Consider the following 14,634-nt stretch of genomic DNA (forward strand, 5'->3'; position numbering starts at 1 on the left):
CCTATCTTCTTCTTTGATATCCTTGCCAATTATCCCCAGCAGGAAAGCTTCAGGCTTTTTAACAAACGTATATTTGAGAATTTTTTTTAATTCATTATAAATAGATTCCCAAAATTTCTTGAGAATCTCGCACGTCCACCACATATGGAAGAATTCGCCCTCCTTGTTCTTGCATTTCCAACACAATTTATCACCTGTTCTATACATTTTATGCAATTTTATCGGCGTTATGTACCATCTGTACATCATCTTGTACATGTTTTCTTTGAGTGTCGTGCATGCTGAATAGTTCATATCTTTGCGCCATAAAGCTTCCCATTTATCAAATTCTATGTTATACCCTAGATCTACCGCCCACTTCACCATCACCTCCTTTACTTCCTCATCCTTGGTGTCCCACTCAAGCAACTGGTTGTACATTTTTGATAGTAATTTTGTTTTACTTTCTATTATTTCAATCTGGAATCTGGATTTTTTCTCACTTATTCCAATCTTTTTGTCTTCCGTCCATATTGAATTTATTTGATGATATTGAATCCAACCAGTCAACTTATTTTTTATTTCTTCATATGGTCTAATCCTCCACCCGGATTCTGTTTTGGTTAGTAGGTCCTCATATGTCCACCGTTCCCCCTCAAGATTTGATTTTTTAATTGTTAAAATATCAATTGGTGATAGCCACCAGGGTGTTTTCTGCTCCAGCAATTTTTTATTCCTTTCCCAGACTTCCAGTAGCGGCCCTCTGAAGATATGGTTGGAAAAACCTTTATGGACCCTTCCCTTGTCTCGCCATAAATAGGCATGCCATCCAAATCTTAAGTTGAACCCCTCTAGGTCTAACAACTCTTTATTTTTAATAACGATCCAATCTTTTACCCAACAAAGGCATGCGGCCTCATAATATAACCTCAGATTTGGAACCGCGCTCATCTCGCTTTATTGGCCAAGGGAGCCGGCGTACAGCTTCCGGGTCATGTGGCCTGTTATGTAGTGAAGTTTCACCCTGGGCCAGCAGGGGGATACTGTATATAGTTTTCACTCAGGTCTGTAGATAGTTTTCACTCAGGTCCACATCAGTTATTTTAGGCGGGAACTCTGGGCTGTTGTTGCTACAATGTTGACAGCCGGCTGCCTATAAAAGCAGGCCGGCTGAGCTGTTTGCAGTCAGTTCTATTCCAGCTTACAAAATAAAGAGCTACTTGGAGAAATCGCTGTGTCGTCTGCTATGTCAACCCACAACTTAACATGGCCAGCATGACTAAGCCGCTTCTGGTGAACCAGAGCAGCACACAGAAACGCCGTTTACCTTCCCGCCACAGCGGTACCTATTTATCTACTTGCACTTGATGTGCTTTCGAACTGCTAGGTTGGCAGGAGCTGGGACCGAGCAACGGGAGCTCACCCTGTCGCAGGGATTCAAACCGCCGACCTTCTGATCAGTAAGGCCTAGGCTCTGTGGTTTAGACCACAGTGCCACCCGCGTCCCTGCTGTGTATGGTATAGATCTGCCCTAACATTTCCTTTCATGTCATTTGTTGGTCAAACTACAATTAATCCACAGAATGTGGCAGTTAGACTGGTGGCTGGGCGTGCCCACCAAGACCATATAACACTGGTCCTGAAAGATCTACATTGGCTCCAAACACAAATCAAAGTGTTGGTGCTGACCTTTAAAGCCCTAAATGGCCTCGGCCCAGTATACCTGAAGGAGCATCTCCACCCCCATTGTTCAACCTGGACACTGAAGTCCAGCTCCAAGAGCCTTCTGGCGGTTCCCTCACTGTGAAAAGTGGGGTTACAGGGAACCAGGCAGAGGGCCTTCTCGGTAGTGGCTCCCGCTCTGTGGAACACCATCCCATCAGATGTCAAGGAAATAAACAATTACAGTATCTGACTTTTAGAAGACATCTAAAGGCAGCCCTGTATTGGGAAGTTTTTAATATTTGATGTTTTATTGTGTTTTTAATATTCTGTTGGGAGCTGCCCAGAGTGGCTCGAGAAGCCCAGCCAGATGAGCGGGGTATGAACAAAAAATTGTGTTGTTTTTGTCAAGGTAACTCTACATGTGAGAGACATTTGACCCATGCCTAATATTTGTCAAAAACTTATTTATTTATTTGTTGGCCATGGCATCTGACTTGTTGGCCAACATGCTTGTTGGAACTATTGGCCATGTGCTGATCAACTATAGAAGAGTTGGCTGTGGCATCACCAGAAAGCAGTTGACTTCAGAGGATTTGGTTCCTTGTGTGAAATTGAAGCCCTTTGTTTTCCAAATAGCTTCTTCCTCCTTCTGTGGTGTGTGATATGCCTTTGCTTCATTCTCCCTTCCCAAAAAAATCTCCCTGTGGCCCTTCCTTTGCACACAGAATAAAGAAAGCTCCTTTGGTTGTGGGCTCTCTGTTTTCATTGCAATTACTTGCCCCTGACCTTTCCTAAAACGTGTAAAATCACAAGGAGATCCGCATGAAAGGAATCATGTGCTGCCAGAGTACTTATCCGGGGAAGCTCATTGAAGTAGAAAGGGATTAAGAGGAGCAAGAAAGAGAGAGAGAGAGGGTCACGCCAAACCAAATTGTTGGCAAGGCTGGGATTAGAAAGCAGACAGAAATCCAAAACAAAATAGTTCGGCTTGGTTTAGGGCAGCAGCTGCAGCAAGAACCGCAACCTAAAAGTACAATCAGCCAAGAAGAAAAAAACAATTAACCAATAAAGAAGATAACAAAGCAGAGAGATCTTCTGGAAAAAGTATGTATTAAGATTGTTTTGTTGTCAACAAAGTGATAAAATGCTGATGTGTATAGGAACAAATTTGTGGGATTTGGGGATGAAGGGCAGTTTGGAGATGCATCTGCTAGAGCAGGAATGCAGAATGATCTCTTGCAAGCAGCTGCCTGACTGGAGTATTCTAATAATCAGTGCATGGAAAACTTCCCCACTTTCTTGAATGGGAAACCCATAATTGTTTTGGTTGAGCAAAGGGTTGGAGTTAGAGGGATGTGGACAGAAATATCTGGATTAAAATGGTTCTCATATGAAGCAATTTAAACTGCAATCCTTGTGTACTCAGAAATGAGTCCTAATGTTTTTGCAGGGGCTTACTCCCAGGTAAACGGGATTAGCCTATACGTCCAGTGAGGCAGGACATGCTCTAAGTACTCCGAAGTAGTGACACTGATTGCTGTTTATGTTTATGATTGATGATGACGATGACGATGCAGCGATCCAAAAGACAATTGCGCTAAACTCTCCCTCAAAAATGCAAACCCTCAAAAGCAAATAAGGAGGTTTATTTCCATTTGTGAAGGAACATCGTCTAAACCAAGAAAATATAGGGCAAAAGATTAAGAAAGGGCCCCCAAATGTACGGGTGAAAAGTGTGTCGTGGGTCTGAAAAGCTTGAAGATACCTGCTCTACAGCATTTCAATGCCCTCTTTCATTTTTGTTTCTTCCATTTTAGAGTTTTCATCGCTATACGGAAAAGAAGTGAGTTCACTGCATCTTGGCTCACAAGAAAGGACACTGACTTAGATCTATTTACTGTTTTTATTGTTGAATTTGGACCATCACTATGCATCTATCCATATTGCTTCTCTTCGCCCTGCTCAGAGAAATTAGTGCTCAGTTCCCCAGGCAATGTGCTACTGTTGATGCGCTGACAAGAGGGGAATGCTGCCCAGACCTGTCTCCAGTGGTGGTTCCTGGTTCAGACAGGTGTGGGTCATCTTCTGGAAGGGGGCAGTGTGTACAAGTGACAGCCGATTCCAGACCCCATGGACCCCAGTACATGCACGATGGGCGAGATGACCGTGAACAATGGCCTCTGCGCTTCTTCAACCGAACCTGCCAGTGCAACAGGAATTTCTCTGGATACAACTGCGGAGCCTGTCGAGCTGGCTGGAGTGGACCTGCCTGTGATCAGCAGACACAAATAGGTAAAGACAATAACAAGAAGGAGGCAATATTTGTGTGTTTTGGCACAGAGGTGTCCCCCTTTTCTGATGGTTTCAGCCTTTTCAGTAGCTTAGGCTGATATTTCTCTGAAAAATTGATCCTCCATAATGATTCAGTTTTCAGAACATCTGTGAGCTCGCAAATGAAATAACACTGCATTTCAAATGCTTTGGCATCTGCCTCTCAAGATTTTCTTCGCAGCAGAAGTTTTCAGTCTCTTAGAATGCAATAACCCCCTACTCAGAATTAAGTTTTATTGTCTTTAGTAGACCTTACTCCTAGGCAAGTATGTGTTGGATTTGCAACCTAAATCAGAATATAAAAGAATTAAAAATAGCATAAACAACCTTTTGGAAAGGTATGCATTATAATGTCTAGATTGGCGATTATGGGGCCAAATTCATTGCTTTGCTTAATAGCACCATACCTTTCTCTTTCTTTTGTATTAGCAAACATCCTGGGTTGGATGAGGGAAGGAAATACAGCAGAGGCAATAGAATAGAATAGAATAGAATAGAATAGAATAGAATAGAATAGAATAGAATAGAATAGAATAGAATAGAATAGAATAGTTGGAAGGGATCCCAAGAGTGATCTATTCCAACCCCATTCAATACAGGAATCTCAACTAAAGCATCCATGACAGATGGCCATCCAACCTCTATTTAAAATCCTCCAAGGAAGAAGAGTCTACCACTGTCCAAGAGAGTCCATTCCACTGTCAAACAGCTCTTACCATCAGAAAGTTCTTCTTCATGTCTAAGTTGGAATCTCCAGTCTGTTAAAATCATCTTGAATCCTGATTCTGTCATCTGCGGCATTAACTACCGCTCCCAGTTTGGTGTCATCTACAAATTAAGAATTCAGTAATGAAATGGGGTGCTATTTGGATTGCCAGGTGGGTTTACAAACCTTCACCAAGAGTTCACCTTGAAGGAGTGGCAGCAACAGGTATTATTCCAATCTGAGGGGGGTTTCCAGGGAAGACATCAGTAAGAGATGCTACACTATTCTAATGGAATGGTTTTAAGAAGAGGGCAGAAATGTCCCATTATCTTGTTGTTGCCAGCATTAGAGACATCAGTGCTATTTTTCTGGCAAAAGAGGTGCCAGAACTCACCATGAACGCTTCCCTTGTTCTCTTAAAAAGGCAATGGTGTCCACCTGAGAGATGCCAGAACTGAGTTCTGGTGAGCTCCGGCTGAAAAAAAGCCCCTGAGAGATACAGTAAAAAGATTGCAGTTCCCAGATTCACATGTACAGCAGCAAGCTGTGTGGTACGTTCATTTGATCTCTCCTTCCTTGGAGGTTTTTAAGCAGAGATTGGCTGGCCATCTGTCATAGATGCTTTAGGTGAGATTCCTGCACTGCAGGGGGGTGGACTAGATGACACTTGGGTCCCTTCAGACTCTACAGTTCTATGATTTCTGAATAGATATTTTGCACTGAAATGCAATATATCCCAACTGTGCTGCCTGCTGGAGGTGCAGCCAGCTTTTATGCCTGGCTGGCGGACCCCACAGAAGACTGGCCCTGCCAGTCCACCACCAGAGCACCACCCACTTACCAGGACCCTAAGTGACCCGATCAAATTTAAAATTTGGGTGGGCAATCCTGCCAACTGCTGTAGCCGCCCGAGGCCAATGCAGCCCTCCCTCGTTCCCCAGCAACCACACCAGGCTGCCACCAGTTATGGTAATTGGTATTTATCGCAATTAAACTTGACTGATTGTTTTTCTTTAGCTCAAACCATTATATTATCATAACAAAACTCAGCGTTCGGGGCTGGTTCATATTATGCACGTGGTTCATATTATGCACCTGGTGGCAGGCCAGTGTGTGAAAGCAAACCTTTAGGTGTCCCATGTCTTTTGAATTCTTGTAAGATTAATAAATTCTGGCTCACAGGATACAAACATAACTAATAACCTGAGGAGGAAACAGCTGAGTGGTCTGTGATACATAGAAATCTACTGGCACTGACAAATGCACATCTGCACCATCTGCACTGTGAATGACCAAGAGTTATGCGCTAGCCATATTCATGTAACTTTCTGCTACTCAAGACATCCATACCTGTGTTTGTGTCTGTTTGAACTGTCAGCAAAAGGGATTCCGGTGTTGAGTTATGTGTGCAGAAAGAGACTCTCTGTATCTGACCGTAGTCCACATCAGCAGAGGAATCGTGGCGAAATTTGTGTGTGCACTAAACAAATGCTTGACATGTCCCTGGTTCCTACAGTTTGCTTAAAGTAATTCCTGGATAGGAATGAAGCTCCATTGTGTAAATATGGACACTGTCCTTGAAATATTATAGATTATAGATCATCAGAGGTTACTATTTGCTTTTGCAATGGAATCTCCATCTCTTCTTAGAGTTCCAATTCCCAAATCTTGAAATCCATAATGGAAGATTAAGAGAAAACTTTGGATTTAACTCCTGTATTTATTCCTGAATAAAATACAACAATCACATCATGCTGGAGAAGCCAAGTTCTGATTCTGAAGGCTTGGGCTTCATGGATATTCCTTTTTATTGGCAACTGATAGGCATGAATTACTGGTTTCCTATTTATATTTCCCTTTAATCCATAATATGATGTATTTTTAACCTTTAGTCAGAAGAAACCTTCTGGATTTGAGTAATGAAGAAAGGAATCGATTCCTAAGAGCCTTGCAACAGGCCAAGAATACAATTCACCCTGACATTGTGATAGCCACAAGGAGACGTGAGGAGATATTGGGCCCTGATGGCAATACACCGCAATTTGAAAATGTGACCATTTATAATTATTTTGTGTGGTCCCATTATTACTCTGTCAGAAAGACATTTCTTGGACCAGGGCAGCAGAGCTTTGGTGGAATAGATTTCTCCCATGAAGGACCAGCTTTTCTCACCTGGCATAGATACCATCTACTACAGTTGGAGAGAGACTTGCAGGTAATGGCCTTTTGTGATGCACATGCTATGCTAACTAGTCAAGGTGTGAACACATTCCAAAATGTCTCCCTTTAAGGAACCTCATCCCCATTCCCATCCTTATAGTGAAACATTACTAGACGGGCATCATAGGAAGAAGTGTCATGATTTAACAAGCTCAGGATTTCATCTGGTTTTTACCTGCAGCTCAATGTAGCTTACCATTAACCCAGGCTGTTGTTGTTGTTGTTGTTCATCTCATCAGGACATGCTACAGGATCCTTTCTTTGCCCTCCCCTACTGGAACTTCGCAACAGGTAGAAACACCTGTGACATTTGCACAGATGACCTCATGGGAGCAAGAAGCAATTTTGACACCACTCTGATAAGCCAAAACTCAATCTTCTCTCAGTGGCGTGTTTTGTGTGAGGAGATTGAAGACTACGACACATTGGGCACCATTTGCAACAGTAAGTCTGTGTTCTTTGGGTATACTTTGTTGTTGCTAGGCCCCTGGCCCCCAAAGAGCTAATATTTTCAGAGATTCCAGGCCATTTTGCCTACTCGTCTTCTTCCTTTGATCGCCAGAACTGGAAACAAAGAGGCAAGACAGGAGCAGTGGTGGATCTTGGGGCCTCAGGTTTCAGCAATGCCAAAATTCAGCACTCCTCCTGCCTCTTGCAATCCTTTCTAGATTATCGTTGTGGTGTCTGCTGTTGCACCCTGAGGCTTTGCTCCGAGTGTCACCAAACCGGTTGTGCTCCCCTAACAGGAGAATGGGACAGTTGCACTAGAGATGTATTTTACAAAGTGTAAATAAGTGTACAGAAAGCTCACCAAAAACTAATCAAGTTAACTGTGGCTCGTAAGCCAACCTCTGCCTAAGACAAGAGGCACAGTTCCTCCTTTCCTCCTTATCTGAGCTGCATCATTAAAACCAATAGGGATGTGTTCCTGTCCCATCCATTCCTGAGGCCCTGCAACTCTGACCAGGTGTTGCAGATCAGCCTCAAAGGCACCCTGTATGCTGCCTATGGCTCCCACAACCCTGTGTGATGGGTGTCAGGAAATGCCCATCACCCACCAAGATACATGAGCCTAATCTATTTCCTGCCACCTTCATTTTCCACACCTTCCTGCCCCAAATTGACTACCACACCAAGCAAATATTGACTGGATGGGTTTTACAGTTGATGCGGCAAAAAAAAATGAAAATGCTTGACAGATACATGTGCTTTGCTTCCATGGAACATGGTGCCCTAGGGTGCTGGTCTTCAATTGATGGGTTGGGACTAATCAGTGGGTCACAGACTGTTCCAGGGTGGATCAAAACAGGAGCACTACCACTATGCAAATAAGGAGTAAATTATTAAGAAATAGGTACATATTTGAGTTAAAAGTGGCTCCTGGGTCTGAAATAGTTGAAGATACCTTGCCTTGGATAGCTCATTATCTTGGCATTGTTCCGTAGATGCTTTGGCTGATCTTAGATCAGCAGTAAAAGAGTCTACAATCCTTTATTGGTCATTGTTGAGAGTCAGCATAATTCTCACACTATACTGACTTTGGAGCTTGGGGGTTCTCTGCTTGAGCACCAGTTCCCAGTGCCCCAAGCAGAACCTGATTTTACCACCATGGGTTGGATCCAACAAAGTCCATGCATGTGCAGAATAATTTGCACACATGCAATGGAACTTCCTCTCCCAAACCTACCCCAACCTACACACACATGCAGAGAGAGAGAGACAGACAGACAGATGAGTGTCTGGTTGGCCACTTTGAGAATAGGATGCTGGACTGGATGGGCCACTTATTCCCGGCAAGTGTGCATATAAGATTGCAATTGACTGCAACTTTTGAGCAGGGATCATTGTGGTCAGTTACATAGGTTGGCATGGCTGTAATTCTCACTGTGATACCCGACAATGATTATTAATAGCTTAGCTCTCACTGCAGCAGAACTATTTCCAATTCAGCAAGGCTACAGCTCTCCTATGTGTGTCTGGTGGTATTGCCACTTAGAAGTCCCTTGCAACGATTCAAGCGGTGCACGGAGTGGTCCTTAGCCAAAAGCCCAAGACATTGCCTGTTTTCTCTGAGTCTGACCCTCTCTTTCCTAGGCTTTGTAGTCTGCTAACACATCAAAGCTCACCCTCTTTCTGCTCCCTCCCCTTCCTTCATATACCAGGCACAGAAGGAGGCCCAATTAGACGAAACCCTGCTGGAAATGTTGCCCGCCCAATGGTGCAGCGCCTGCCTGAGCCACAGGATGTTGCTCTTTGCTTAGAAGTCGGATTGTTCGATACGCCTCCGTTCTATTCAAATTCAACAGACAGCTTTCGTAACACAGTGGAAGGCAAGTAATTCTCAAATAAAAGGTTTGAAACCAGAGGGACATGGAGCTCGCTGTACTCACCGAGTTTGTGCAGGGTGAAAAGTAGTCAAGTTATTTTGCAAGAGAAAGAATCTATTTAGCAAACCATCTTTTTTTTTTTTTTATACCAATACATTATTATGTGAATAAAGTATTCTCAAGGTCTGGAAGTCAGATTGGGTGAAATGGGGACCCCGTTGTATCATTTACGTTTTCCTAAACTGGAACAGGTTATAATAATGTACATTTCATTCCTTCCTTCATTAATTTATAGAATATTTATAAACCACCAACTATCACGCCAGTTTCATTGTGATCGCAAAAACATCATAAAATTGTAAATGCATAAGATGCAAAACAAATGATCAACACTGAATCAATTATGAGTATTCCTTCACTTTAAAAAAGAACAGAAAAACATAAATCACTTACTATATCACTTTTTTTTCTCAGTGAACAAAAACAGAGCAAATGAAATATATTATTACCAATTTCTCCAAGTATTTTCCTCCCCCCAATGGCTAAATGGTTTATAGGAGTCAAGGCTTTTCATTCTGAAACCCTGATCCATCACAAAAATAATTTCATTGCTAGCAAATATGTTCAAAGGAGTTTCAACATCCTTGACTTCAGCTACAAACACACACACACATACACAGGTACCTTATGTTTCAGATCTTTCAGGGCATGTTTGCTGCAGGGGGAAATAGTATGCATGAGCAGCAATCATGTTTATCCATTGCTTGAAGTACGGTATTTTTGTTCTTGTCCTAAATGCAAGACTTACATTCTGACCTAGATAGTACTGATCTGGACGGACCAAGGTTCTTACTCATATGTGAGTCAGTTTCTTATGTTCCCCTGACATTTACAGAGAGAGATGCATGGGGAAATATTGCTGTACTATATTTGCTTAATTATAAAGCCAATGCGGAGTTTAACATTTAATTCTGTACAGCCCAGTTTGAGCTCTTGGCCTCACTGCAGAAGAAGGCAGAATATCCCCCACCTAATTATTTCAGTTCTTCTGATGACCAAGATTCTGACATTACAAGAATTTGTTTAGTGGTGCTGGAGAATCAGCGCTGAGAATTTCTGGGCTCCCTGAAGCAGAAGGTCCTTCTCCAAAGTCAATCTGCTGGCAGCCATTCAGGAAAAAACATGTGGGGAGCTGGAGGAACAGCTGGCCCATTAGGATACATAAGAACATCTTGACACTTGTGTCGACGGCTAGAAAATGCACATGGTGGTTTCAATTATGTTTGCTGCCATTCGGACCCAGAAGCTGCCGCTGTAGCTCAGTGCAAGACAGATTTGTGTTTGTGTTTCAATGTGCAAATTCCACTTCGCTTGTGCAACAAACCCACGAGCAAGCAAATCACTTTGTATTCATATAGCATCATTATTTAATCTCAAAGTTGAGCGTCCCGAGGAAATAGCAATCGTGTGCATTTCAAAGAGTCTGTGATATGCAAGGAGCGATGCCATTTCCTTAAAGGAGTCAAGAGAGTGGTCCAAAATCATGGCAAACTGAATTATAACCAGCTGCTTTAATCTCACTGCTGTTTCCAGTTTACACCTCTTCTTTATTCTTACGTGCAGGTTACAGTGACCCTTCGGGGAAGTACAATCCAGCCGTACGTAGCCTTCACAATCTGGCCCATCTGTTTTTGAACGGCACGGGAGGGCAAACCCATTTGTCCCCAAACGATCCCATTTTTGTCCTCCTGCACACATTCACCGACGCTCTTTTTGACGAATGGTTGAGAAGGCATAATCCTGGTGAGTTCTTGTGGTTCACATTATTTAACCTTCAGGCAAAGAGAACAATTCACCCACTACCCAAGTCCCACTCAGCAAAGTGGGTGAGATGCAAAGGACAGGCTTCTGTTCCCACTTGCACAAACAAGCTGCTATGATCCCCTTGCAACAACACAGCCCTTTCAGAGGCCTGGGCTTGGGGATCAGGGGCACAATCGCATCCTTTTACTCCTGTCTTCAGAAGCAGAATAATATTTAGCCAAAGAAGGAGCTATTGTCTTGGTTGATGATGCAAGATAAATTACACCCAGGGATCACAAGATCTTAATGCGAGTTTTCCCAGGTCAGTTGACTGGAACAGCAGAAATAGTTACATACTCTTTTCTAATTGCATAAATTCACAAATCACACACTGCTGCCCTTCATTCTCTACCCCTCTTGCAAAAAAAGAAGAGGGGAAAAGGATAAATTAAACAATGTACTTGCTGTTACAGGGTATATATTTGCATATAGTCTTTAAAAAATCTTCTAGCCATTTTTGTGCATGGCTTACAATAAGTCAAGTGGCAATTCTGGCAAGTTCAAAAGAGCTGTTTGTTACTGCTGTAAAATCACATAAGTTCGTGTCATGTTCCCCTAACAAATACAAAAGAAAAGCAGATGGCATGGCAGGAGGCAGCCAGTCTCTCTGGGTTTCTGGGCAAAGAAAGAGCAAAAGGAAGGAGAACAGAGAAGAAGCAAACATACAGGGCTTCAGAGTATGTTATTTGGCTGCATTTGCAGGGGTTGACTCTGAGGGGGCTCAGAAGCTTATCAGGGAAGGCAATTGTTGGTGGATAAACATCCTTGACCAATTGCTTGTCCACCTTTGCTGATCTCCTCCTGCAGCTCCTGCAATGAAAAGTCACAGGGAAATGTTCAGCATGAGCTCTCTCTCTGCTTCTGTGAGGGTAACAATGAGGTTAGAAGGACATCACTGGTGTCCCCTGCAAGGATGTCCCATTTGTTGGTCACCTGACGTGGAAGCCTCAGGGAGAAGGGTCACCAACCCATCACCTATGGGTGCCAATGTACTTCTGATGGCACTCATGAATGGTGTCAGCAAATAGCTTCTCAAGAACCCACAGTGCATGAGAGACTGTTTGCTCTTCCTGCTCAGTTCCTGTTTGCACTTTCTTAATTGAACATGTTGCCTTAAAGATGACCAGCCCAGCTTACATTGGATGCCAGGACTGGACAACCTCTCCCTTTCATTATGAACAAGAGAGAAGTGCAAAGAGCTTCGCTCTGCTTGTGGACTGTCTCATCGTCTTCCTATTAATCATTCATTCACCCCACACTTTTCATTCCCCCTCGCTTCCCAAACTGCAAAAACTTGGGTGTAGAAATGCTTTTGTTGTGCTGGGGTAACAAAACACTTCAATCAACTCTAATTGCACAAATCTACAGTTCTGGTACACACTTAAAATCCCTATTGCAAAATATTGACAGTCTGGAGGCACCCTAATTGTTTGTAATCTGGGAGTGGCCACAAAGGCTCCATGTGAATTTTGTTATCTTTACCAAGTTTCTGAAACTGAACAAGCAAAACATTTTCCCCCCTTTAGATATCTCGATCTACCCACTAGAGAATGCCCCCATTGGACATAACAGACGGTACAACATGGTACCATTCTGGCCCCCCGTGGCCAACAATGAGATGTTTGTTACAGCACCAGGAAATCTGGGATACAGTTATGAAGTTCAGTGGCCAAGTAAGTTATTAAGCCTCTCCATTTCATTACATAACTCTTTCTTCTTTTCTGTTCAAGTGGTTCAAATGTTGATTTACTATTTACAAATATTCTGTGCATGAAATAGCTATTAAGGGCTGTGCTCCTTTCCACGGCTGCTTAAACTTGAACTGTATCTAATTTGAAGCCTAACTGAAATCACTGGTTTTTCTGTCTATGTAGTTTGCTTCACCTGCTTTAATGAACAAAGAAACATTGAGCGGGAAATGCACATTTTTGGTATCATCAAATAATAACACTGAATATTCAGGATTCAACAACTGAGTCAATGGAGCAAAGAAAGCAATAAAAAACAAGCGTGATCTGCTTACCTAGTATAGGAAAACTAAACGCTCCAAAAAGACACTATCAGAGGAGTAGATTGGTTCCTTAGTTTGCCTTTGCTTTGTGTCCCCATGTTTACAATTCAGAGATAATTCACCTTCTAAGGAAGGTCAGTTTAGATATATCAATGCACAAATTCTGAATACATAGCCTAATGATAGTCTATTAAAAAAGAAGTTTCCCTGTTCTGATTTACAGAGGAAATAATTCAGGTTGCATGAGTTGAATTAAGTCCCTCAGAAACGCACCATCACGCAGTTCTTGAATTGCTGTGGAACTTTGTATTACACAGAAAGAAGTACTTCTATAACAACAACAACAACAACAACAACAATTTTATTAAGAATATTACAATGACTTAAAGTAAAAGAAATAAATACATAAAACATTTGTAAAGTTGCAATCAACAGCAACTTGAAATGACTGGGACTTGTTATTATCCATAAGCTCTAAGAAGAATATTCAAATGGATTAGACTTTTAGCTACATCCAGTGATGTAGCTCAGCAACTGGGGTGTGCAGTCTGAGTCAGCAGCGGGTGAGGAAAGGGAGAAAGAGGTTCAAAACCGCCCCTCGATGAGGGCAGATCTGAGGGCTGAGGCACAACATTTGCAAAGGAGGCAGCGGCCTCTTGCCTCTCCTTGGTGGGCAGCAGCAGTACCCTCCCTCTCCCTTGACTGGCCCAGGGGTGGGGCATGTGCAGATGTCCCTTCACCATCCAAAAGGGGGGAAATGAGCCACCGCTGCCCCAGCCCTGAAGGCCCAGCCCAGGTGCGAATTAGAGATTGAAGGGGCCTGGTGTGAGGGGGCCTGCTTGCACCCCCTCACACCCTTTCACAAATCTGCACCAGGGCCATGACCCCCCTGACCCTCCCCGTCTACATCACTCAAGACTTTAACCCTGTGTGCCCTTCCTTCTGTTTCTTTCTAGCTCGGGCTCTCCAAGTCACGGAAATCATCACTATTGCCATTGTCACTGCCTTGATCCTGGTTGCAATTATATTTGCTGCTGCCACATGCATCGTCCGTGCCAGGAGAAACAAGGATGATCTTCATCAGCCGCTTCTCACGGACCAGTACCACACCTACTCGGACGATTATGACAGCATACCAACCCCAAGCCACTCCATGGTGTGAAGTGTCAGCAGTTTATCTGCACTCTGTAGCATTTGCTCTTTCTGATCTGATTCGCAATAAAGAACATGAAGAGTGACAAAACCTTCCTTAGATTTCATCTCGCCAGGGAAATCCTGAGTCACTTGTGTTGGTAATGTGTGTTTTTGTGTTAGGCTGGCTCGAAATTTCCCTCAAGTTCACTTGCTTCACTCCTTAGCTACCTACCTATGAAATAAACGCCTGCACTTCCATATTGCCAAAGTCTGATGATGAACATTTTCCACTAGTAGCTGAGTTGCAGCTTATTAATTGCAGCTTCTTCCATTTAGCTTTCTTCTTCTTCTTCTTCTTCTTCTTCTTCTTCTTCTTCTTCTTCTTCTTTCTTTTTTCT

At 43.0% G+C, this 14,634-nt stretch overlaps 1 protein-coding gene across 1 annotated transcript; it reads left to right on the top strand.

The window, feature by feature from the left end:
- Positions 1-2,502: 2,502 nt before the first annotated feature.
- TYRP1 (tyrosinase related protein 1) lies at positions 2,503-14,398 on the top strand. Its single transcript, XM_081845748.1, has 8 exons — positions 2,503-2,748; positions 3,462-3,936; positions 6,574-6,896; positions 7,141-7,345; positions 9,064-9,231; positions 10,852-11,031; positions 12,618-12,764; positions 14,059-14,398. The coding sequence occupies exons 2-8, from the start codon at positions 3,573-3,575 to the stop codon at positions 14,262-14,264; spliced, it is 1,593 nt and encodes a 530-aa protein (XP_081701874.1). The 5' UTR covers positions 2,503-2,748; positions 3,462-3,572; the 3' UTR covers positions 14,265-14,398.
- Positions 14,399-14,634: the final 236 nt, after the last annotated feature.

Source organism: Podarcis erhardii (genome assembly GCF_964252035.2).
Source record: "Podarcis erhardii genome assembly, chromosome: 17".
NCBI lineage: Eukaryota > Metazoa > Chordata > Lepidosauria > Squamata > Lacertidae > Podarcis > Podarcis erhardii.

Bases quoted from the DNA above. Each gene is read 5' to 3' on its own strand.
- TYRP1 (XM_081845748.1), top strand. From the start codon at position 3,573: ATGCATCTATCCATATTGCTTCTCTTCGCCCTGCTCAGAGAAATTAGT. The intron at 6,897-7,140 runs GTAATGGCCTTT...TCATCTCATCAG, and splicing joins AGTTGGAGAGAGACTTGCAG to GACATGCTACAGGATCCTTT. The intron at 7,346-9,063 runs GTAAGTCTGTGT...TTCATATACCAG, and splicing joins ATTGGGCACCATTTGCAACA to GCACAGAAGGAGGCCCAATT.